Source organism: Triticum aestivum, chromosome 2D (genome assembly GCF_018294505.1).
Source record: "Triticum aestivum cultivar Chinese Spring chromosome 2D, IWGSC CS RefSeq v2.1, whole genome shotgun sequence".
Taxonomy (NCBI): Eukaryota; Viridiplantae; Streptophyta; class Magnoliopsida; order Poales; family Poaceae; genus Triticum; species Triticum aestivum.
In genome coordinates, this window is record NC_057799.1 from 348,371,228 (window position 1) to 348,394,847 (window position 23,620).

At 46.2% G+C, this 23,620-nt stretch overlaps 1 protein-coding gene across 1 annotated transcript in view; it reads right to left on the reverse strand.

The window, feature by feature from the left end:
- Positions 1-1,351: 1,351 nt before the first annotated feature.
- The window catches only part of LOC123053091 (phospholipid-transporting ATPase 2), a 36,017-nt gene continuing 13,748 nt past the window's right edge, over positions 1,352-23,620 (reverse strand). The window contains exons 5-25 of the mRNA XM_044476485.1: positions 21,281-21,373; positions 21,031-21,205; positions 20,747-20,913; positions 18,979-19,083; positions 17,819-17,916; positions 17,584-17,726; positions 16,407-16,503; positions 16,202-16,314; positions 15,935-16,099; positions 15,008-15,162; positions 14,833-14,913; positions 14,614-14,734; positions 13,722-13,825; positions 4,984-5,115; positions 3,862-4,015; positions 3,264-3,381; positions 2,994-3,167; positions 2,830-2,881; positions 2,265-2,392; positions 2,037-2,187; positions 1,352-1,947 (exon numbers count right to left, since the gene is read on the reverse strand). Coding sequence (XP_044332420.1) covers positions 1,711-1,947; positions 2,037-2,187; positions 2,265-2,392; positions 2,830-2,881; positions 2,994-3,167; positions 3,264-3,381; positions 3,862-4,015; positions 4,984-5,115; positions 13,722-13,825; positions 14,614-14,734; positions 14,833-14,913; positions 15,008-15,162; positions 15,935-16,099; positions 16,202-16,314; positions 16,407-16,503; positions 17,584-17,726; positions 17,819-17,916; positions 18,979-19,083; positions 20,747-20,913; positions 21,031-21,205; positions 21,281-21,373 — 2,763 coding nt within the window. The 3' untranslated portion in view covers positions 1,352-1,710. The remainder of the gene's footprint in view (positions 1,948-2,036; positions 2,188-2,264; positions 2,393-2,829; positions 2,882-2,993; positions 3,168-3,263; positions 3,382-3,861; positions 4,016-4,983; positions 5,116-13,721; positions 13,826-14,613; positions 14,735-14,832; positions 14,914-15,007; positions 15,163-15,934; positions 16,100-16,201; positions 16,315-16,406; positions 16,504-17,583; positions 17,727-17,818; positions 17,917-18,978; positions 19,084-20,746; positions 20,914-21,030; positions 21,206-21,280; positions 21,374-23,620) is intronic.

The following is a 23,620-nucleotide window of genomic DNA, read 5'->3' on the forward strand; positions in this document are numbered from 1 at the left end:
ACCTCACCCCCATCAGCTAGTTGTCGATCTTTTGCCTCTCTTCTCACTCTAACGTGATCGCTAGGACACCCCCCTCCCCATTCCACCCTTGCACCTAGCGCTACGATTCATGCAATCGAGTACGAAATCATCGTCGGAGCACATCAGGCCCGGCCGTCGCGCCGGACCTTGCCGCCGACATAGCCCTCCTCAGCTTCTCCTCCATGTGCCATTCGATTCTAATCATTGTGCGTTGCTTCTCCCCCGAGACTCGATCACTCTCTCATCTTGTATAGAGAAAACACGAGTGATGCTTGTTTCATGTCGTCGTTGGCGTCGTCTCTTCTGCACACGACCAACAACCTTGACGAGCTAAACCACCATTTGCAGGCGCTCCACCTTGTTGTCGTAGTAAACCACATAGAAGGAACCGATGCAGGAGGCCCTAAATCGTCGGACACCCAAATCGTCTTCTCCGGCTTTGGTGACCACCACCACATCGCGATCTCCTCCAGCAAGCTCCGGTTCTCCTTGTTGGCTTTCCTAAGCTCGATGTGGTGCTACTGAAGTCTCGTGTGTCCTACCTGAGCAGCCCCTCACCCTCGAGCTCACCCGTCATGATCCCGTTCTCCGTTGCCCACAATCATTGCTCCGATGATTCCCGCCGCGTCCGAGGAGGCTTACATGCTCTAGGTAAGCCCCTTGTTGTGTATCCCCTCTTGCCAAGCCTCCCGGTGTGTCTACTTTGATGCCCGCATAGCGCCGCCCTTCGCTGGAAAGTTATCATGGTGAAGCTTCGGCCATCCCGCGTGCCCGCGCTTGCTCCCCAGCTGCACAACTCTCCCCGCTAACTCCCGCCTCAACCGTCGTGCCCACACACTCTCCTCGATGCTACAAAATGTGACAGTGCTCCCGAGGCACCCTGGCAGTGAGAATCCCAGGGTGTACACACAATTAGAGGACTACTGATGGGCTTTATGCAAATTTGCAGGAGCTTACTCCCTAACCGTTGGATCTACAACAGGTGCCCCCGGAGGTTACATAGTCACTCTTCTAAAATGTGCAATGAAATTAAGTTGATCGATAAGGGCATGGAAAATGGTCAATAAGACGGTCTTCTCTTATATTCCATGTCATGTAGAAAAGCCAAACGAACATGTTATACAACACATTGTATCTCAACATTATCTCCAACAATTATAGTTTTGTCTATTTTCTTTTCCGTTTCTGTCTTACACCCCATCTATCAACGAGTGGAAGGAGTATGCGTCTGTGCACGATGAGACCAGCTTTGCCAGATCAATGCGAAAAAAAGTGCGGTTTTCTGAGGCTAGCCGTTTCACCACATCCAGCCCAAAAGGTGCAATTCTTGTCACATGCACCCGGCTCATCATGCAACTTATCTTTCGGAGCAGAAATAACCCTTAAATTTGGACAACAAAAAGGCTACAGAACTGTACAGCTCTCAGTAAGAAAACGGTAACCTCCAGTTACGACGAAGTAAAACTATTTTTCTGATATCACATGTCTAGCTTACTCACAAAAAAAAACGCATCTCCTGTGAGCTGAAACTACCCGAACAAACATATGATCATAATCCTATTACTGTTAGCTGGTGCAATTTCCTAAGGCCGTCATTGCCTCGCTGCTAGTGCATGACTTGTGCACCGGTGAATGCTAGGTGCTATAGCTGCCAAGGTTGAACTGAACCGCTGATGACCCAACATATCATCATCTGCTAGATGCAGAATCCGAAAGCAATGGTTGATGGATGGAACTCTTGTTCCTACGCAAGTCAGTTAGTAAATAATCGAGATAGGTCCCAGTCGACGACTCCAAATTCCCTGGGGCTTGGGCGTGTCCGTCGGTTTGCTCAATTTGCTGGAGAACATCGATGGCACTAGGTCGGTACACGTTCCTCAAGTATCTGAGAGCCAGCACTGGGCCCATTCCTGCGGCAACAATCAGCTGGGAAAAATATATTTTCACCATACATAACGGTCAGGCCACAGTCATAGCTATAAAAGAGTATATACAACCAACAACAGTAGACTTACGGCCATGGTGATCCAGTATGAAGGTTGATTACACAGATGCCACATGACAGTGTGCATCTGAAGGGTTGGTACCGCACTGAGTATTAGGTTGATCATGTAGAAGGCTACAAAGTTCCCCCATATGAGGGTGATTTGTGGACAAGTGAATGAGCTGAAGACAGAAGACAGAAGACAGTGTAAGTGAAGTACGCTATGATGTGCTTGTAGCAACCAACCGTAAGAACTTACTTAGTATCCAGGGTCACCACAAAAGCCTGCAACCAAATGCATCCAGACAGGGCAACCATGGAGAGTTCCTCCATGTCACTTTTCTCATCAGCATATGCGTTGATGGTAATTAGGAAAACAACAAATGCCTGAAACCACAAAAGATCAAAATCTCGTTATGGAGATTAGATTTTCACGTGCAGCTAAAGCATGGTGGATGTAAAGGATTATGTGTGAGCCATGATTAGGTACTCATTTACATACAGGAAATAAATCAAGACAGAGAAAAATCATTGACTTCATGTACTAATTGTGCACACTGCATTTGGTTAGCACACTGACTGATAGGTGTATGTGTTATTCGCTGCATATTCAGGCCTACTGAAAAATCTCACAAGCTGCTCGTTAACAAGTGGTTTGTTGTCCACAATAGATTGCATTAACAGAGCAAGAGATACTTGAACAGAACCTTCACTACTACCCACGTCCCAACCACTGCATCCACTACACTTCAATATATTCTTCAAGATACCGAAACCCAGATGAGTACAACATAAAAAGAATGAAAGAGTAATGTTTATTTTACATGGTACAGCGATCGCCCAAACCATTCAGCAAATGTACTGCGATTCAAGAGCCTGGAAACACAATGAAACTACTCATATTAGTCATGCCACAAAACAGCTACATAGCACACTTACAAGAAGCCTCAACAAATAAAAATGAAGGACAAAAAAATTCTATTTGTACCTCCCAGCTTGAGAATAAAGTAAAATCTGGGGATATCGCAGAACTGTTGCTTCAGAGATATCCTTGTCAAAAATTATTGTCATAACCGGAAGACTTGTGTAGAAAACATTGTAGGCCATCAGGCTAATCGAGTTGAAGATACTAGTTCCAGAAAGCCCTGACGAAAAGGAAAAACTAACATAGGACCCAGGTCAGCAGTACGTACGTAGTGGCTTCCCAGTATAATCAGAGGTACTGCTAATGGAAAGAGCATTAGGAGGCTAGACTCACAGAATCTGTATAAAGCAAATCAACAGTGACTTGTAGAAGGAGTACTGCGAAATAAATGCTGTGCGATTGTATGAATATCGACCATGGACAAGTATCAACCTTCTGAGAAACTTGAACTCTGCAAAACAATTGGAAAACATACATACTTAGACTTGGTAAAAGTACATGGAACTTGGAGGTAGAGTTCAACAAAAGGATAAGATGGTAGGGATTCTCAGTACAAAGACATGATCCATTGGACATTTTCTTTTTCAGATGAAAAAATGATACCAGTTCATATGGATAAACAAAGGTCGAAAGTTCACAATCTCTGCCTACACTAGTTTGGAATCTCTATACAGGGTTCAGAAGACTGGATGGTCAAAACCAGAGCCAGACATGGAGTGGGTTTCTAGGACCTGGCTTCAGCTAGAAAGACGATTAAATCAGCCTTCAAAAGTTCTAGACGACCACATAATGTTTAACATTGTGTCCAACTTAAAATAATGCAAGCATAAGAACACCTCTGAGCTCAACAATACAAAGGCAGCACTGACATACACATTACAAGGTAAATGTAAAATCAGGAAACTCTGTAAAATTAATAAAAGATGCATACTTCCAATGCTATAATCAGCAGCTCTTGCAGCTTGCAGTCCCTCCCTACCACTAATCCCTACTCCAACGTTAGCCTCTTGAATCATTCTTACATCATTACCACCATCACCAATTGCTAGAGTTAAAGAACCAGAGGATTTCAGGATCCCAACAAGCTGCACAAATGCAAAATAAAGTTAGTTTTCAAGTGACCAGCTAAATAGCAGCAGCGCATGATATGTTATTGAGTAGCATCACGATAACTGCATCAATATTTCAGACTCTTGCTCTCCATCAGGATCTACATTGTCCCTCATTAAGTAATTTATTAACACTAGCAAGATGCCCGTGCATTGCACGGAACACCAAGATGCATTTATTTTACAAAAAATCTGTTGCGATTGACCCATGAGGGAGTAATCTTATGTGTAAAAACTAACGGCATCTGCAGGTTTACATAACTCAGCACGTACACCGCTGATGCAGATCCTCTCCGACACTGACCTCCGCAAGCACGTCGATGGCGCCATCCGTGTCCCAACAGCTCAGACTGAGCGGAGTGGGGGAGCCGAGAAAGAGGAGAGATAAGGTGAGGAGGAGTGGTGCGTGGTGGTGGTAGGTGGTCGGACTGAGCGGAGGCATGGGGATGGACGACGCCGGCAGCGGCCACCATGCCAGATTGTTCCAGAGGCTTCCTTTTTTAATTGCTCAACAATGAGCTTATGTGAGATAAGGATGAACGAGGGAAGGCCTTATATGCAAATGTGGAGAGAGGTGCGGGTATCTTTTTGCAAAATTGCCATAGTTTGCTTTCTATCCGTCGGATATAGATCGGACGGTCTATATTGCAGGATGGCAGGCACACCATCATCACCAGCTCGTTTTTTATAAGAGTAGAGATAGAGATAAAGTCCAGTAAGTCCAGTTGAACGCTACGGCTCCATTTGCATCGAGGTGGATTATAATAGTATGGGATGTCATTAGTAGAATCATGAAAAATAAATCAAAATTGTAAACGATCTTGCCCAACATGAGGATCTTTGGTACCAAAGACGACATATACTCATCCCATTCAGTTTTTTTAAAAACAAATTTACATGTCAAAAGGTAAGAAAACTGTTGGTAGGAACAGCCAAAGGGAAACCTGTGCTTTCTGCAAAGGTGTCATCCGACAGCATATTGCTGTTCTTGACATCATGGCCAGCTTAGTGAAAGATTCCAGTGAACGCTTCAGAATTATTTCGAGTGCCCAACCATCCAAAACGAATGCAAGATCCTGCATAAACAGATTTGACATGAAGTACTCCAGTCAACCAAAACAAACTATGAACCCATTCAGAAGTAACATAGTTTAAGTTTGACAAACACACTAAAGAATATAATAGCAAATATGATATGATAGTTCAAACTGAATATACAAAACGAAAAAAAAATCCTGAAGATTTAACATATACTCCCTCCGTTCCTTTATCTTAAAGTGTATTTGCTTTCTCCTGCTTCTAAAGATTTGAGTTGGTAGTGAGTTCACTCACCCATTCACTCTTCCTCCTACCCATGGGACCCACTGGATCCATACCAAATATTAAAAGGACCAAAGGAGGATTGTTTCTTCCCTATTTGTTTCGTACATCATCCCCTCCCATACGGTGGTTTTTACATATGTCATTCCCTCCCAGTAGTATCGAATCCATCACTGCACAGGACCGACCCGGCCACGATCACCCCACCTGTGCCTACATACAACCACACGAACGACAGGATAAGCGATGTCGCCCAAGATATACCTAGCACATCTGTTGTCATCGTCGACGTACGGTGACCACCACAAGATGTGCGGCTACATATCGTCTGATCCCAGCCGCACACAGGAACACATACATGGCGATGGCGTCGCCGTTGCCGTGGCTGACCATGCCGACGGCCGACATACCACCACATGTGGCACGACACCCGCTCCATCCGACTCCCCTGATCCATCCCCTCCTCCTGAATTCGTCAGCAATTACTCTCGATCCCCTTCTCCATGCGCTGCTCAATGGGTAGTCGCACGAGATGGCCTGGAGGCGGCCTGAGGTCTGTCATGATCGCACATCTAGGGCAGCGCAAGTTCCTCGATGGACACTGTGCGGTGCGGCTCGACCTTGGCTGACACACTCATCCACAACAAGCCGCGGCCCAGGAAGCGCTTGGGCGTAGGGGCAGCAGGTGAGCGGTGGAAGCGGCGCAGGGATTCTGATGCGGACGCCGAAACAAGGACGGGTGCTTCCAGATCAGGTGCGATCTGGTCGTTGCAACTTGCAACTCTGAGCACCCCTTACCCGATGGCTTCGGTTTCCCCTTCGGGCATCCAAGCCCAACAGATCACGACAGTTCCCGCCCCGCGATCGAGCCGGCGCATGGCTTGCGTTTGAGAAGTTAAGGAAGATCCTTCGCCCAACTCCGCAAGTCGGCCAGGGGCTACACCCACCAGGTGCACTATCGGGCGCCCAATATCTACAAAGGGCAAGAAAACCGCCCTGTTCATGCTTCACTCATATCAACATTTTTTAAGATGGTTTTTGTGAAACCGGATGTCTCCAACAACAAAGATAGGGAGGTAGGACACCTTGCTCACCATGCACGGTTTTCCTCGATTTCCTCCTGACGAGCCCGACAAATCGTGTTATCTCCAACCTCTTCAAGGCGAAGATCACTTTTCCTTCCAAGGATACTCAGGACTCCATCAAGACCACGCCAAGCATACCAAGATGGCGCATTCAGTTCAACATCGACCCAGATGTAGCCAAGCTCATGACGGACTCAAGGGCTACTGACGGTACACAGTAACAGGGGTATCCAACCTCCGGGGAAGTCGGTTGCCAGATCGGCCTTAGGGCGCAGCTATAGGCCAAGCCCCTCGCCCTGCCAGCAGGCCTCCCAAGAAGACCAGCCCAGCAAGCCGACTGTTGGCCCACCAGGGGCGACCTTAACTTGTACTCCAACATACATGTATCAGTAGATCTGATAGGACTCTACTATGTAAACCGACTTGGGCTCATGTAACCCTACCCCTCGTTCACATATATAAGGGGAGATAGAGGGCTCCCAAGTCGGCATCCAATCTATGTCAAGATCTCTCATACGAGACACCAATCAATACAATCAGACATGCAGGATGTAGGGTATTACCTCCACCGCGAGCCAATCAATACAATCAGACATGCAGGATGTAGGGTATTACCTCCACCGCGAGGGCCTGAACCTGGGTAAAATCGTTCATCTCATGTGCACACCATTCTGATCCTCTATGCGTACTCCGCCCCATGAGCAACCCTATCATGGGGTTTGCCTGTATTATGCACCGACAGCCACGGTGCTGACCCCCTTCCACACCGTCAGACGCCGATTGCATCAACCTCATCTTCCCCCATGTCCTCCACCGATGATCTACCAGCAAAGGCGGTTACTACAGCCAGCGCTGCCGCCCGGTGCGGCACCTCTAGGGTCTGGTCACTGCCAGGAGTTGCAAATCCGCTAGCCTCCCCTACCACCCCTTCTTAGGTCCACGTGGAGCCGCCGCCGCAACTTGGTCGTTGGCAGCGCACCCGCACTGATGGCGCTGCCCAAGGTTTCCTTCCTGTCGATCTTCTTGCCAGCGGCCGTGGGTGTGGTGAGGATCCACTGCAGCTTTAGCTCTGCGGCCGAGACAGTGACCACGTCGAAGACTATATCGTTGGGCTGTAGGCTGTATGAGAATTGGGTGTCCCAGCGCTTGGGGTTTTCCCTTGGCGGGGCCACGGTCTCTGCAACAACAAAGCCTTTAATCTCAAACAAGTTGGGGTAGGCTAGGGGTGAAACCCATAGGATCTCGCGACCAACTCATGGTTCTTGCACATGGATAGCAAGCTTCCACACACCCCTGTCCATGGCTAGTTCTTTGGTGATATACTCCAATCCTTCAGATCTCTCTTTAGGGACTCCAGCCCCGACCTCTCTTGACATATCAGCACGCTTTAGCCCTCCGCTATGCATTGGAGCTTCTGCAGGCCTCGCATGTAACCCTACCCCTCGTTCACATATATAAGGGGAGATAGAGGGCTCCCAAGTCGGCATCCAATCTATGTCAAGATCTCTCATACGAGACACCAATCAATACAATCAGACATGCAGGATGTAGGGTATTACCTCCACCGCGAGCCAATCAATACAATCAGACATGCAGGATGTAGGGTATTACCTCCACCGCGAGGGCCTGAACCTGGGTAAAATCGTTCATCTCATGTGCACACCATTCTGATCCTCTATGCGTACTCCGCCCCATGAGCAACCCTATCATGGGGTTTGCCTGTATTATGCACCGACAGCCACGGTGCTGACCCCCTTCCACACCGTCAGACGCCGATTGCATCAACCTCATCTTCCCCCATGTCCTCCACCGATGACCTACCAGCAAAGGCGGTTACTACAGCCAGCGCTGCCGCCCGGTGCGGCACCTCTAGGGTCTGGTCACTGCCAGGAGTTGCAAATCCGCTAGCCTCCCCTACCGCCCCTTCTTAGGTCCACGTGGAGCCGCCGCCGCAACTTGGTCGTTGGCAGCGCACCCGCACTGATGGCGCTGCCCAAGGTTTCCTTCCTGTCGATCTTCTTGCCAGCGGCCGTGGGTGTGGTGAGGATCCACTGCAGCTTTAGCTCTGCGGCCGAGACAGTGACCACGTCGAAGACTATATCGTTGGGCTGTAGGCTGTATGAGAATTGGGTGTCCCAGCGCTTGGGGTTTTCCCTTGGCGGGGCCACGGTCTCTGCAACAACAAAGCCTTTAATCTCAAACAAGTTGGGGTAGGCTAGGGGTGAAACCCATAGGATCTCGCGACCAACTCATGGTTCTTGCACATGGATAGCAAGCTTCCACACACCCCTGTCCATGGCTAGTTCTTTGGTGATATACTCCAATCCTTCAGATCTCTCTTTAGGGACTCCAGCCCCGACCTCTCTTGACATATCAGCACGCTTTAGCCCTCCGCTATGCATTGGAGCTTCTGCAGGCCTCGCATGTAACCCTACCCCTCGTTCACATATATAAGGGGAGATAGAGGGCTCCCAAGTCGGCATCCAATCTATGTCAAGATCTCTCATACGAGACACCAATCAATACAATCAGACATGCAGGATGTAGGGTATTACCTCCACCGCGAGCCAATCAATACAATCAGACATGCAGGATGTAGGGTATTACCTCCACCGCGAGGGCCTGAACCTGGGTAAAATCGTTCATCTCATGTGCACACCATTCTGATCCTCTATGCGTACTCCGCCCCATGAGCAACCCTATCATGGGGTTTGCCTGTATTATGCACCGACAGCCACGGTGCTGACCCCCTTCCACACCGTCAGACGCCGATTGCATCAACCTCATCTTCCCCCATGTCCTCCACCGATGATCTACCAGCAAAGGCGGTTACTACAGCCAGCGCTGCCGCCCGGTGCGGCACCTCTAGGGTCTGGTCACTGCCAGGAGTTGCAAATCCGCTAGCCTCCCCTACCACCCCTTCTTAGGTCCACGTGGAGCCGCCGCCGCAACTTGGTCGTTGGCAGCGCACCCGCACTGATGGCGCTGCCCAAGGTTTCCTTCCTGTCGATCTTCTTGCCAGCGGCCGTGGGTGTGGTGAGGATCCACTGCAGCTTTAGCTCTGCGGCCGAGACAGTGACCACGTCGAAGACTATATCGTTGGGCTGTAGGCTGTATGAGAATTGGGTGTCCCAGCGCTTGGGGTTTTCCCTTGGCGGGGCCACGGTCTCTGCAACAACAAAGCCTTTAATCTCAAACAAGTTGGGGTAGGCTAGGGGTGAAACCCATAGGATCTCGCGACCAACTCATGGTTCTTGCACATGGATAGCAAGCTTCCACACACCCCTGTCCATGGCTAGTTCTTTGGTGATATACTCCAATCCTTCAGATCTCTCTTTAGGGACTCCAGCCCCGACCTCTCTTGACATATCAGCACGCTTTAGCCCTCCGCTATGCATTGGAGCTTCTGCAGGCCTCGCATGTAACCCTACCCCTCGTTCACATATATAAGGGGAGATAGAGGGCTCCCAAGTCGGCATCCAATCTATGTCAAGATCTCTCATACGAGACACCAATCAATACAATCAGACATGCAGGATGTAGGGTATTACCTCCACCGCGAGCCAATCAATACAATCAGACATGCAGGATGTAGGGTATTACCTCCACCGCGAGGGCCTGAACCTGGGTAAAATCGTTCATCTCATGTGCACACCATTCTGATCCTCTATGCGTACTCCGCCCCATGAGCAACCCTATCATGGGGTTTGCCTGTATTATGCACCGACAGCCACGGTGCTGACCCCCTTCCACACCGTCAGACGCCGATTGCATCAACCTCATCTTCCCCCATGTCCTCCACCGATGACCTACCAGCAAAGGCGGTTACTACAGCCAGCGCTGCCGCCCGGTGCGGCACCTCTAGGGTCTGGTCACTGCCAGGAGTTGCAAATCCGCTAGCCTCCCCTACCGCCCCTTCTTAGGTCCACGTGGAGCCGCCGCCGCAACTTGGTCGTTGGCAGCGCACCCGCACTGATGGCGCTGCCCAAGGTTTCCTTCCTGTCGATCTTCTTGCCAGCGGCCGTGGGTGTGGTGAGGATCCACTGCAGCTTTAGCTCTGCGGCCGAGACAGTGACCACGTCGAAGACTATATCGTTGGGCTGTAGGCTGTATGAGAATTGGGTGTCCCAGCGCTTGGGGTTTTCCCTTGGCGGGGCCACGGTCTCTGCAACAACAAAGCCTTTAATCTCAAACAAGTTGGGGTAGGCTAGGGGTGAAACCCATAGGATCTCGCGACCAACTCATGGTTCTTGCACATGGATAGCAAGCTTCCACACACCCCTGTCCATGGCTAGTTCTTTGGTGATATACTCCAATCCTTCAGATCTCTCTTTAGGGACTCCAGCCCCGACCTCTCTTGACATATCAGCACGCTTTAGCCCTCCGCTATGCATTGGAGCTTCTGCAGGCCTGCGTTGAATACCCCCCCCCCCCCCCCCCCCCACACACACAAAATCATATTTGCAATCATCACAATTTTGATTCTTTGAAACTTCCTACTGCCATGTTGAATATATATCATGCATGCATGGTAGGCTAGCTCATGTTGATTTCAAGTTTGCTCAAATCTATAAGCGTAGACTTTTTAAGAATGTTGTTAACGGGGCATACAATATTAAGTGGGATACTAAAATGTGGAGAGATCTCAAATGTTGAATTGTGCTAACCTATTGAACGTACTACAGTCCTGAACTTTGGCATTAGAAACATAGGACATAGATCCCTCGCATCGCTCTCCAGGGGGGCGGCTCGAGCGAAACCTAACCCGCCGCCACCCCCCTCTCACCACCCGCCCGCGACACCGCTGGGCAAAACCCGTGCAGCAGCCGACGGCGGCGGGATTCCCTCGCTTGGTGGCGCGTTGTGGCTAGCCCTGCACGGCTTGGTGTGCGATGCGAGGCTGGGCGCCGGGGGGCGGTCCCCGAGCTCTCTCTCTCCAGTAGCGGATGGCTGCAGTGGTGGCGCCGTTGCTAGGCCGGCGCGGTGGCCTTTGAGCGGCGCGGATCTGGCACATCCGGCTCGGAGGTTTGGGAGCTGGGGCGGCTGCAGCGCGCGTCCTCAGCTATGGGAGGCTCGGCCCTTCTGCCTGTGTGCACCGGCGAGTCTGGTGGTGGCGTCCCGAAGGCTTTGATCTGGCAGCCGTGCAGTGCTAGCCAACGGCTGGTGCTGGGGCTGCAGCGAGACATGGACGTGGAGTCCCGATCTGGCGAGATGGAGTGGGGTGGCGGCCCCTCCCTGCGTGGGCTGGTTGATCGCGGGCTGGTTGCAGATCAATGGCGAAGTGGGTGTTGTCTCCTTCGTGCGACATAGGTGTCTGGGCGCTGGATCTGGCTGGTGCTAGCAGGGTCTGACTTGTCGGCGTACCGGTGGTGAGGTGGATGGCTCCAGTGTGGTGGTGGCGCTGCCACGACGCCAGGGGCGTGCGGGTCAATGGAGGTGCGGAGCGTGAGGGTGTGTTGTTGGGCGGTGCTTTGGGTGAAAGCTTGTCGGGCTCTTGCCGGCTGACGACGTCGGCGTCCGCGGACGTCGTTTCACTTCCTTGGAGGCGCCGGCGTGGAGTCCACCCCCTGCACATCCACGGTTCCAGTTCTTCAGGTGAAAGCCTAAGGCCCGGTCGGGTCTGGCAACTGCGTCGACATCGTTGCTTCCCTCTTTGGGGTGTTGCCTTGAAGAACTTTGTCCCGTTCGCACGCTCCATGGGCTAGACGTTCGTGACATTGCGGTCGGCAGGTGTCCGCCCGGCGATGTGTTCTCTGTGCGGCTTGGCAGGTGTCCGCCCGGCGATGTGGCCCGGCGATGTGTTTTCTGTGCGGCTTCTTGTGTGGCGACAATGTAGGCTTCAAGCAGAGTTGGTTTGCTGCTGGGTCTTGGTAGTCTCTTCCAGCGTGTTCAAGGGGTCGCCGTGCCTCACTTTGTCTTTCCGAAGTTGGAGCTGCTGAGGATAGGCCCTTGCGGTGACGATGACATGCACAGGTGGTCGGTTTCAGCGCTGGCTCGACGCAAGCCCAGCGCTTTTATCCTCCAATGCTTGTCAACAGAGTCAGAGCTGCCTGGTAGCTGGCGCGAGCGGCTAACTGTTTGGCATCAGCAGGCGCAAGCCTCGGCGCTTGATTGCGGTGAGGGCTACATCGGTGGTCGTCGATGGTGGAGTCAGAATCGCTCTCGAGGAGGAATGATGACGATGACGCCGGGCTGCAACCTCAAAGGCGCTTTTCTCCTTGGCGGCGTGTGTGCGTTCTTGTGTAGGTTGGCAGGTCGCCATGTGTGCCTTGTTTTCGCGGGTGTGATGTGACGGTTTTTGCCCGGTTTTCCATTAATTAACTGGGCAATTCTCTTCGATCTCTTTTAATGAATCGGGCCCTAAGGGACCGCGTTTCAAAAAATAGGACATAGATAGAATGATGATCTGATATGCAACAAGCAAACACATCGTTAGTGTTTTGGCTTACCTTGCAAAGTAGAACAATGCTATGTATAGTAGCATTAGCAGAAATGTCCATTAATACGTATGATAAGAAAATAAATAACCAGTTGTTTCTTGTGTAACTTTAGAAGAGCTTGATTGGATCTTTTGAATAACCGAACGAGGATAAACTATTTTTGCCTCTACTTTCATCTGGTTCCGTAGCGTAGCATCTGCATCTTACTAGTTTCGTACTCCCTCCGATCCAAAAGAAGTGTCGTGGTTTTAGTTCAGTACTAAAATTCCACAATGTAAGGTGCATTTGTTGTAATCCCACATAATCCCGTTTTTACCCCTCCACCACATACATGGAAACCTCACGTCCTCATGTTAAAATCAAGCAACCTCCCTAACACGAGCCAACCTCCCAATGATTTGGTTGAAAAATATACTCCCAATTGATTGGTTTGCATGCGCTGCTGATTCCTTGGGATATGCCGTTGCATGGGCCATGCAAGGGGAGCGGGCGATCTGCACGCACCCTCAAATCACTGGATGAGGTCCATAATTGATATACCTGCTGCTAACCACCAAACTAATCGAGGGTAATTTTGTCCGAAATGCTCCATAATTCCGTTCCTTGGTCATTGTGCCAAAAATAATACAGCTCAGATAAAGGAACGGAGGGAGTATGACCTAAAGGCATTGCAGCTAATGTAACTTATTGTCTGAGCATCTAATGTACTGACATAAGACTAATGTCATTTTCTCATGTATACCATTTCTGCTATAAAAATGGGGTACAGAAGATATTTGCCACATATAAGATTTGATACACCCGTGTAAGGTACAATATGGAATCCAGAAAAAATACCTTTCTTTCCAACGCAGTCTTCATAATTGTCAGTGCCCTCTCTAAGCTCTGTAATATGTCATCTTCAGTTTTTCCATTGATGGACAACAATTGACCTTTGGACTCTGCAGGAGATACAAGGTTGCAGTGATGATTTTGGCAACAGATTGATGGATACAAAATAGTGTTGTCTATGATCAATGATCTGCAGTACTGACCACACGGTAAAGTATAAATTTATTTTATAAAGTAGGTGATTACCAGAGGGTGCAGACGAAAGAAAATAGCTTAATGGCAAAATTGTGTTCTTGAGATGCTTTTCCTGTTTATACCACAAATGCATTCCTGTCTATACCACAAATGAGTGTAATACTGGCAATATGGTTGTGCAAAGGCTATTGAGGATTTGGGCCCTCTGGAACAGTCATGCAATAAATGTCCTACACCTACTCTAAATCTGTTTTAATGTGTGGTTTTTATTTCTGAGATGCCTGCAGTAAGTTGCCATTTTAATACATAATTCTGTTTTGACAAATACAACTTCTCAGTCTGGCGGTACAAATAGGATGACCATTTTCTGACAGTTAACTGTCCATGAACTCCTAGTAACCATCTTCTAGTCGTAACTTAGAACCAACCACACCACGCTTATTGGCAAGAACGAACTAAGATCTTATACTGGAAAGAGATTAAAAGATGGTAGACGAACCACGCAAGAACTTTCAATGCTTGAACAGACGAGTGAAATACTAGTAACTAGTAATAGTAACCAACCGATAAAAGCACCAATGAAATAATAAAAGATGAAAGAGGCTTGGTGGATTATTCCTCCTGCTCTAAGATAATTCGTCACAACAGGACAAGTGTCACAGAACATTTGCCAGATAATCTATTTCTAGTGATAATACAGTACCAGGTGTTATGAGGTTACAGAGAAGTCCAATCTGGATTGCTGTAGTTTGCTTATCACCAGTTAGCATCCACACATTGATTCCAGCCTTCCTTAGCAATTTAATAGTTTCAGGCACACCATCCTACCAGGTCACAACAATCTATGAGAAGGAGAACAGCAAGCATGCAATTGCACAAGTAATTCCACTGATTATTAGAAAAAACAATTAACAAATAATACCTGGAGACGGTCCTCTATGGCAGTGATGCCAAGAATGTGAATACCTTGCTCTAAGCTGTTACAGACTTCGGCAATTTTATGCTGTATATTATGAAGCTCGTAATATACCTCAAAAATATAAAAAGCTACAAACTAAGTGAACCATTATGAACTGGTAAGGTCGGGAGTGATTTACCTCCCTGTTGTCCAGTGAGCAGCTAGCATCTTGAAATTTTTTGGACCATTCTTTATATTCATCTTCTTCTAAGTCACGGCATCCCAAACATAATGTCCGCAGACCCAAATGAGAATACATTTCTACTGCCTCAAGATAGGTCTTTGTTTGTTCTCCTGTCATTTATGTGCTAGAAAATTGATTATCTTATATAACAAAAGCCAGGTGTTTAATCATTTGATGCATTCCCTCAAATACCATGCTTTATTGCTATGCAAACCATTTTGGTATCAATTGGTGCCCAAGCCATATGTTCATTGAAGGAGTGAACCCAAATGGGTGATTGCATAGCATATATTGACATGTTTAAAATAGAGTAGACACACACGGTTCATCGAAGAAAAAACACACAGAGAGTAGAAAAGCCCAAAAACCTCTGCCTCCTGCTTCAAGGAAAAACTGGACACAACTTAATAACAAATCAGTCAAGGAAGACAACTTGGTGCCAAAAGAAGAAAGAAATGCCCAACAGTGCTGTCATCGATCATCATGCTCACCGCATGGTTGATCAGGAACACCGCAATGCTTACGTCTTCAACGCTGAGATGCCTAATGTTCGGATGCTAAACCAACACGAAGCTTCAGGTTGTGCTCCAGTCAATCACATGATAGGCATATTTTCCAGGAGCGGACTACTCGTACGCTTGTAAGTATTACATTTTCTATCTAGCAATGCATCGAGAACACAAAGTTTTGCTTTTTCTGAAGAAACAAAGTTCTGAGAGGCACTTTAATCTAGCAGAAAACAGGTTTGGAAGTAGCCCAAACTTCAGTGCTCGCCTTCGTACAATTAAACTAACAAATGAAGGCATGCAAGAGTGTATGAAAATTTGAAGTATAATAGAGGAAATACAATATTTGGGAGCTTCGTGCTGATAAACCATGTACCTGGACAAGAACGTGGGAAAATAGCTTCATCAGCACCTTTAGTGAGAAGAAGAAACTTCCCACTCTTGACCTCCTTTACCACAATAGACATTCTTTTGCGATCAGAAGTGAACTCCAAAACATCCAACACCTCATAATAAAATTTAGAACCATTGAAACAAATCTCTGCAGAATATCAGACAAAAATTGATCAAGCAGACAAGTAACAGAAAACCTAAACAGAGTAAGAAGTTTACCATCTTAACAGACTATCAAGCATTTACTAACCAGCAATGCCGCTGCTGTCTTTACTTGTAAGCAACATATTCAGGTTTGATGCAGCATTGACCAAAGCTTCCTCGTCTTGTGACTGTGCTTTGTATGAAATAGTGCCATCATTGCTAAAATTATGAAAGGTATAAGGAACAATGCAAATCTCAAATAGGCATGACAATTCAGAATTGTTTGTCCTTAAAAATAGTGATTTACTTGCCTTTTGATAGGAACAACTGTGTTGCAAAGAGCCATCACCATCAGAAATTTGACTACATCCGGATCGTTACTTGAGACAGCATTTAGAAGTCTGGCATCTAATTAGAGGAAATAATACATCTTACAGGACAAAAGACAGCTATAGTTTGTTTTCAGAAAAATATTTTTGGCATATGAATGATAATACAATAAATGGAATGTTCAACAAATCCGTGAGAAGAATGCCCAGTACAGTTCTTAATACCCACACATCAACTTGCCTACATTAAAATCGCAAAGAGAAGTCTGAAATTTAAGATTATTGATCCTAAAGATGACATAATTCAGCTCCATCATCACCCTCGAACTGTGCACGTGCCTTATATAGATATAAGGTGGGTATTTCACCTCTTAGTTTCTGAAATAAAGGTATTCGCCTACTCTTTACAAAAGAAGGGTATAAATTACCATTGCTCGCATATAACAATATAACACAATCTCTGCAAAGCAACCGTGACCAACTCTTGGCGTCCGCACGTATGTAGTGATGAAGAAACAGAAGATCAGTAGAAGTTATGTGGTATTTAGTGTTGAAACATATTGCCCGCTGTCCTAAGGTCAGTTCGAACTTTTGGGTGAACTGGTTGGTGCATCCGATTCAATATTGTACCAGAGCCAAGAGGCCTCAAGTTCTAGATGCAACTAATACAGTATTTAATAAAAATATATGAGGTCTACATCTATCCCGCGTCTAAATACTGATGGAGCCTAGAATTGAGAGGGAGTGTTGAAATATATTGCCCTCAATCAGTTCAGACTTTTGGGTGAATTGGTTGGCGCATCCAATTAATTACTTAGAACTTCGAGAATGGACAACACTGGCTTTGAAGTTTGCAAGGCCCGCACACATTTTGAGGTCATCAATTTGACCAATGACATATAAGCTATTTCCCCAGTTAGACTGATGACCTCAAAATGCGTGAGGGCCTTAAATACGTTGATGGAGGGAGTACTTAGTCAACAAATGAACATGCATGTGCTTTGCCTCCAATTGCATGAAACATTTGGCAGTCAATGAAGAGCTTCAGGTACAGCTCGTACTTCATGCAAAAGAACACCATGTTTCATATCAAGCCCTACTAGATAAGCTAAAAATACGCCTGCCAGGATGGGACGAACATCGAGAACAAGTTTGATACCTTTTAAAGCATCTCCAGTTTTATCTCCATATAGAACACCACTTATGTAACATCTTCTGAAAATCATTCTATTCTCTGTCAATGTCCCAGTTTTGTCGCTTAATATATATTCAACCTGCCCAAGGTCTTCGCTAATAGCTGTGCTGAAAGAGGCACTTATATAAGATCTAAGATATAAAGAAAACAGGTCTGATGAACACCTAATTTATACAGATGAATAAACTATATCACATACTTAGCTGAGTGGGCAGGTGTATTTGTTTCCGGATCAAACATTTGATCATCACAATCAATAAATTTTGCGTATACACCTTTAGCCAAATCAAGAGTAACCTAGAAACACTAACAAAGTTAGGCAATGGAACTTTATTTAACACTAAGCAGAAGAAACCATAATATAGTTAGTAGACAACTCTAACAGTGGAACACTCTACAGTTGAAAGATCAGGCAATTAAAACATCAATGAACAAAATATGAAATGCACTAGTAAGTAGAATTAAAAAAGATGGTACCTCATAAATGAGGTTTTCCTCACAGAAAGAATCAATAAAGTTTGCAATCAAACATCTACAGAGAATTTTTGTGTAAGCATGAACAAGCCAATGGTTACCATGATGGTGGCGGTGTAGGTTTGTTCGCTGAGAGAGAATAGTTCAATTGACAGTTTCTCTTACAAAAAGAAAAGGAATAGTTCAATTGGTAAGAAAAATTACAACTCAAAGCTAAAAATCTGCAGGTTATGATTGATCCTGATGACATGTGATGGCGGCACCTTGAAACTAATTATTCGAATTAAAACATTCATTCGGAAACCAAAGAAATACTACACTGGAACATACATTTGAAATATATTTTTTACAATAATGCACGTGAAGAAAGAAATACTACTATACTGGGAATGCACTTGGAAAAATAAGTGTCACTTGCTTATCATGTCAAGGGGGTTAGTTTCGAAGATGTGAACTTCAAAAGGCAATAATATGAGCAATAGCGCGAGCCTGATCTCGGCAGCGTGTACCAATGTCATGCAATCTCAATCATTCAAAATTAGAGTTGATGGCTAATTTTTTCAGGCTTAAGGTTTTGCAAACTGGGCTTCCAAGCAATGAGCAAAGCCCAGGATGGAACTAGGAAAGAAAATCCAAGGGGAGGTGCTGGGCTAAGGCCATCAACTCTATATGTTCAATCAAGAATGGTGAACTGGCATTTGCACAAAAAATCTTAGTACTATTTTCCATACACTATCATGAATGTGAAGGATCAACAAAAAAATCCTCTTGCAAATTCTTTTACAAATAAAGTTTCAAAATCAGAGCTTTGTGCATTCAAATTTGCAAGCTGGAGTACCTCAAACAAACAGCACAAGAAGGGAAAAAATCAACTTATAATCATACCTTTATGGAAATCGGAATCATTATTGAACACAGTAGTTCAAAGCGCAACGGGATAACCAAGAAATCGTACCATGGTCTTTCAGCAGGATACATGAGATACCATAGCTACACAAAAGGACACAAAGTAAACTAATAATCAGATCAAAGAAAAAATAGAATAAAGTTCATTCAATCCCTTGCAGATCTAGATTTAAGAGTAGGAGAAAGTCTACAGTTAGCCCCTCAACTACTGGTTCAGTTTAATTTACACCCGGAACTTTAAAACCATATAATTTGCACCTACCGAAACCGTTTATATTAGGTCCCAAGACCGATTTCATACGCATTTTTGGATGGCATGGCTGTCAGATCATCAATCCTACCTGGACAGTAGGCCCTACACGTCAGAGATAAGAAAACTGTAAAAACGACTCTTTTTCTCCTTTCTCTATCCTCCCCCATTTCTCTATATTTTTCCTCCCTCCAGCCACCCAATCCCAGCCTCTGGCGAGCACTCGAGGAGAGGTTGCCTGCCTGGATTAGTGCCCAAAATGGTCTCACATAGGGTTTTGGGACCCTGGCCTCTTTGGCTCTGATAGCAGGAGAGTAGCATCTGGATCCCACATGGTCTCTGCAGCTGCACGATCTAGCGCTGGATAACCGAAGGCTCCTAAGGATTTCGGTATGGATGGAGGATATGGTATTGGAGCTGGAACTGGCTGTGGCTGGCTGGCCGCCACCAATAGAGAAGCATCACACACTAGGACACTTCAGTCATAGGCAAGCATGACCATGGTCCATGGCATCCTTCTCCACTTCATCACATCTGGACAAGCTTGTGTCCATAACAGTAGAAACAAAGGAGCAAAATGATCGCAGCGACATTACCATGCCCTGGCTTCCTAGACAGCTCCATTGTTGACACCCATTCATGATGAGGCAGATTCCCAGTGGTGCCAACTGCTGAGCACGACAGCTAACCAGGTCGTGAGGTTCCCGCTTCAGACATCCTCAACATAAACTTGGCCATGAACCTGAAGGCGAGGGGGGGAGATAGAAGTAGGAAGGGAAGGAAGACAAGAGAAGACAAAGAAGAGGTACAAGGGGTTGACAGGTGGGGTTAAACAGATTTATGATGGTTTATTTCTACACGCGCCTTCCCAATGTTGGGTCCCTAGCATGTAGATTATGAGTCCAAGGACTAGTCAAGAAGACTAGTCTATGAGTCGCAACTCCAGGGCCGACTACACTTCAGTGTCGACTAGTCTATGAGTCGCAACTTCAGTGTTGACTTGTCACGATTAGTCATGATTAGTCTATGAGTCTCAACCTCAGAACGACTCGTCGACTTGTCGACTCGTAAACCTAGGATGGATGTACAGCCATCTGGTTTTATTTTGCTTTTGCTTTTTGCCTTTGCCTTAGTTTTTTCCGTTCGCTGTAAATTTTGAGCCATCTTGGTGCCTTCACCTAATACAAAAGATACGCATTTGATGCATGTTCGGGAGATGGTTTATTTCTGTTTTAGGTGGGGATGGGACAGGTGGTTTGCAAGTATTTGGCTAGGGGGGTATCTGCACCATTATTCAGAGTAAGGTACTAAAGGGTACTGAAACTGGGGCTGCAAATTGAACTGTCGCAATAATTGCTTTGTTGCCCCGCAAACCATGTCAGTAGTTGAGGGGCCAAGTAGTTTTTTACCTACAGAAAGTATAAAAACATGCATCGAATGAAAGTACTACTGAATTTGCTACTTAAGGACACTGCTTTCGTCGGAGATAAAGATCACCTTACAACCATGGCTGTCCTTCCAGATATTGCCAGCAAGACCCAGCAAAAGAACAACAGCAATTTGGAAAATAAATATTGCAACGGTGAGTTTGTCTATCATTGAATCAGCAGCGGTAAGCTTGGGCTCCGCAGTTCCCCTGCTCATTCCTGATTTGGTTTCATTGCCTGACACAAATGACATTTTGTTTGGTCAGTTAAGTGCACACCAAATGCCTCAAACATGCATCTTTGGGGTAGTAAATCAAGAATAGGCTAAATGAAGTTTGATATAGCTATCTCTACCTGTGTAAATTGCAACTCCACATGCCCATTCCGTGTACCGTAAGTAACATGACTGAAGAAGTGTATTGTTGATAGTTAAAGGACATTTCTCATTATCAATGATAGGAGGGAACAAGCGCATGTTAGCATCAAATCTTCTTATGTCATTATCTGGGTTGGGGCACTCGACTACACCCTGCTCAATCCAGAGACAGGCAATCAGAGAAGGCATGAGAAAAGGCCAAGAATGTACAAGTACAGAAAGGCTCACCTTGATTTTCCCCAATTGCTCCGATGACAGGTCAGCACAAATTGAAGGGATAATTCTGGTTTTCAAATCAGTTTCACCATCTAAAGCTGCGGTCTGAAGTAAAAGTGAAAAAAATTTGGCACTATCAGTACTGACAACAGCCAAAGTAAATTTTCTATTTAGATTATTGTAACAGTAGGTAACATGGTGGCTTTCAAGCTGCACAATATTTCTGTAAATCATCATAAACCAATCACAAAAGCGAAACAGATCTATTCCCAGATATAGAAGGAGAGTACAAAAGGAGCCTACTGAAATTGAGAAGACTATATGGTGTGCACAATAAAAGAGAGCATTCTAGCACAATTTCCTTCTGCGTACCAATAAATACGCACAGGTTCATCTATGCAAAGTTCTCATATACTCGAGAGTAATAAAACAAGACTGCTGCACACGATTAGCAGCCCTTCACGTGCAAAGCAGGTTCAAGTAACCAAATTCGAACACAAAAATAAATGAAATAGATACAGTTCTGTTGACTTGTTTTCTTACTCTCAATATTGTTAATGTGAAAGGAAAGATATAAAAACATGAAATTTTGCATGCTTTTGACGAAAGACTGAAATCTTAAATCACAAACTTAAAAAAATTATCTATATTATCTATAAGTATGAGTTGTATTGAGATACTAATCACCTTTTAACAATCCATCAAACGTGATCAACAGAATGAGTGGAACTTTTCTTGCAATGCCGATAAGTTTCAGTTGTTTATATTGCAACTAGTGTTAATTAGGCTGTGTTTGGTTGAACTTTTGCAGCCAGCTTCTGGCTTTTCAAAGCTACAATCTAACCAAAGGGGTAAAATGAGAAGCAGAAGTTGCAAAATCTACAGCTTCCCCGCAGTGTAATTTTCGCAGCAGGTGAACCCCCAACTTCAGTGATGCAGTTTTAGCTGTCCCCTGAAAGTTTCATTGTATTTACCCACGTTTGCCACTAGCAAGTGAAAAACGATTGGGTCCAATTCCTCCCGAGCGACGCATCCACCACGAGAGAAAAGAAAACCTGCTCGTTCCCCATTGACCTGAGCGACAGCTAGGGTTCCTAGCCGCCGGCGCCGGCGCCGCCCATTCGCCGCCGCGCGCCCAGCCGTCGGCGCTGCCTCCCGTGTTCGCCGTCCGCCTCCCCGCGGAGGCCTCCTTCGTTCTCCACTGCCCGGCGCGGCCTCCTCAACTACCGGCCTACACCACCGGAGCAGCTAGGGCCGCCGCGCACCCCGCCGCCTCCCGCAGCCCCGCTGCGACCTCCTCCATCCATTCTGCCATGTAGCTGCACCCCTTTCCTCCCACTGCCCTTGTCCCCCCTCCCATGTCCTGTACCAAGTAGGGTTTTTTTTTTTGCTCTGTTGGTAGTGACTGAATTCATGTGAAGTGATGAACAATGGATGATTTTTGATATATTGATGCATATAGCTTGTCATATTGTTGTATATTCATGTAAAGTGGATGACATTTTGATATGTTGCTTGTCATATCGTTGTATATTGATGTAAAGTCGAAGAAATTTTGATAGTATTGTAGCATATTCTTGATGTTTAGCTATGTCTATGGAGGTCATCACCATGTGAACCATATGTGTTTTGTATGGTGCATGTGTTTTGTAATAATATTATGGGATTACTATCTATTTAAATGTATGCAACATCAAAGTACAGTCGTTGTATTGCCCATGTGTTAGTTATGAATCGCCTACATTGTCATAATTTTCATTTGAAAAATGATCGTTCAATTACCTACAAATGTAGGTATCATTGCCTTACGGTCAATAAGTATACGGAAATATGAACTCATGCCCTGTAACGCCCCGGATGTGACTTTCCATATTTGTAACTCCAACTCTTGTCATTTTCGGCTATGTGTTATGATATTCCCTTCGTGGTCGGGTTTTGTCTCTCGTTTTGCATTTTGTTCATGTCATGCATTTCATATCATGTCATCATGTGCATCTCATTTGCATACGTGTTCGTCTCATGCATCCGAGCTTTTTCCCCGTTGTCCGTTTTGCAATCCGACACTCCCACATGCACCGGCGCACCCCTCTTGTCTCTTTTCGTGAGCGGGTGTTAGACGTTCTCGGAATGGACCGAGGTTTGCCAAGTGGCCTTGGTACACCACCGGTAGGCCACCTGTCAAGTTTCGTTCCATTTGGAGGTCATTTGATGCTCCAACGGTTAACCGGGTAACCGCAAAGGCCTTTTGTGTGTTGCAGCCAAACACCCCTCCAAACAGCCCAATAACCCATCTAAGCCCCCTCCATGCCCTCGGTCGTTCGATCACGATCGTGTGGGCGAAAACCGCACCTC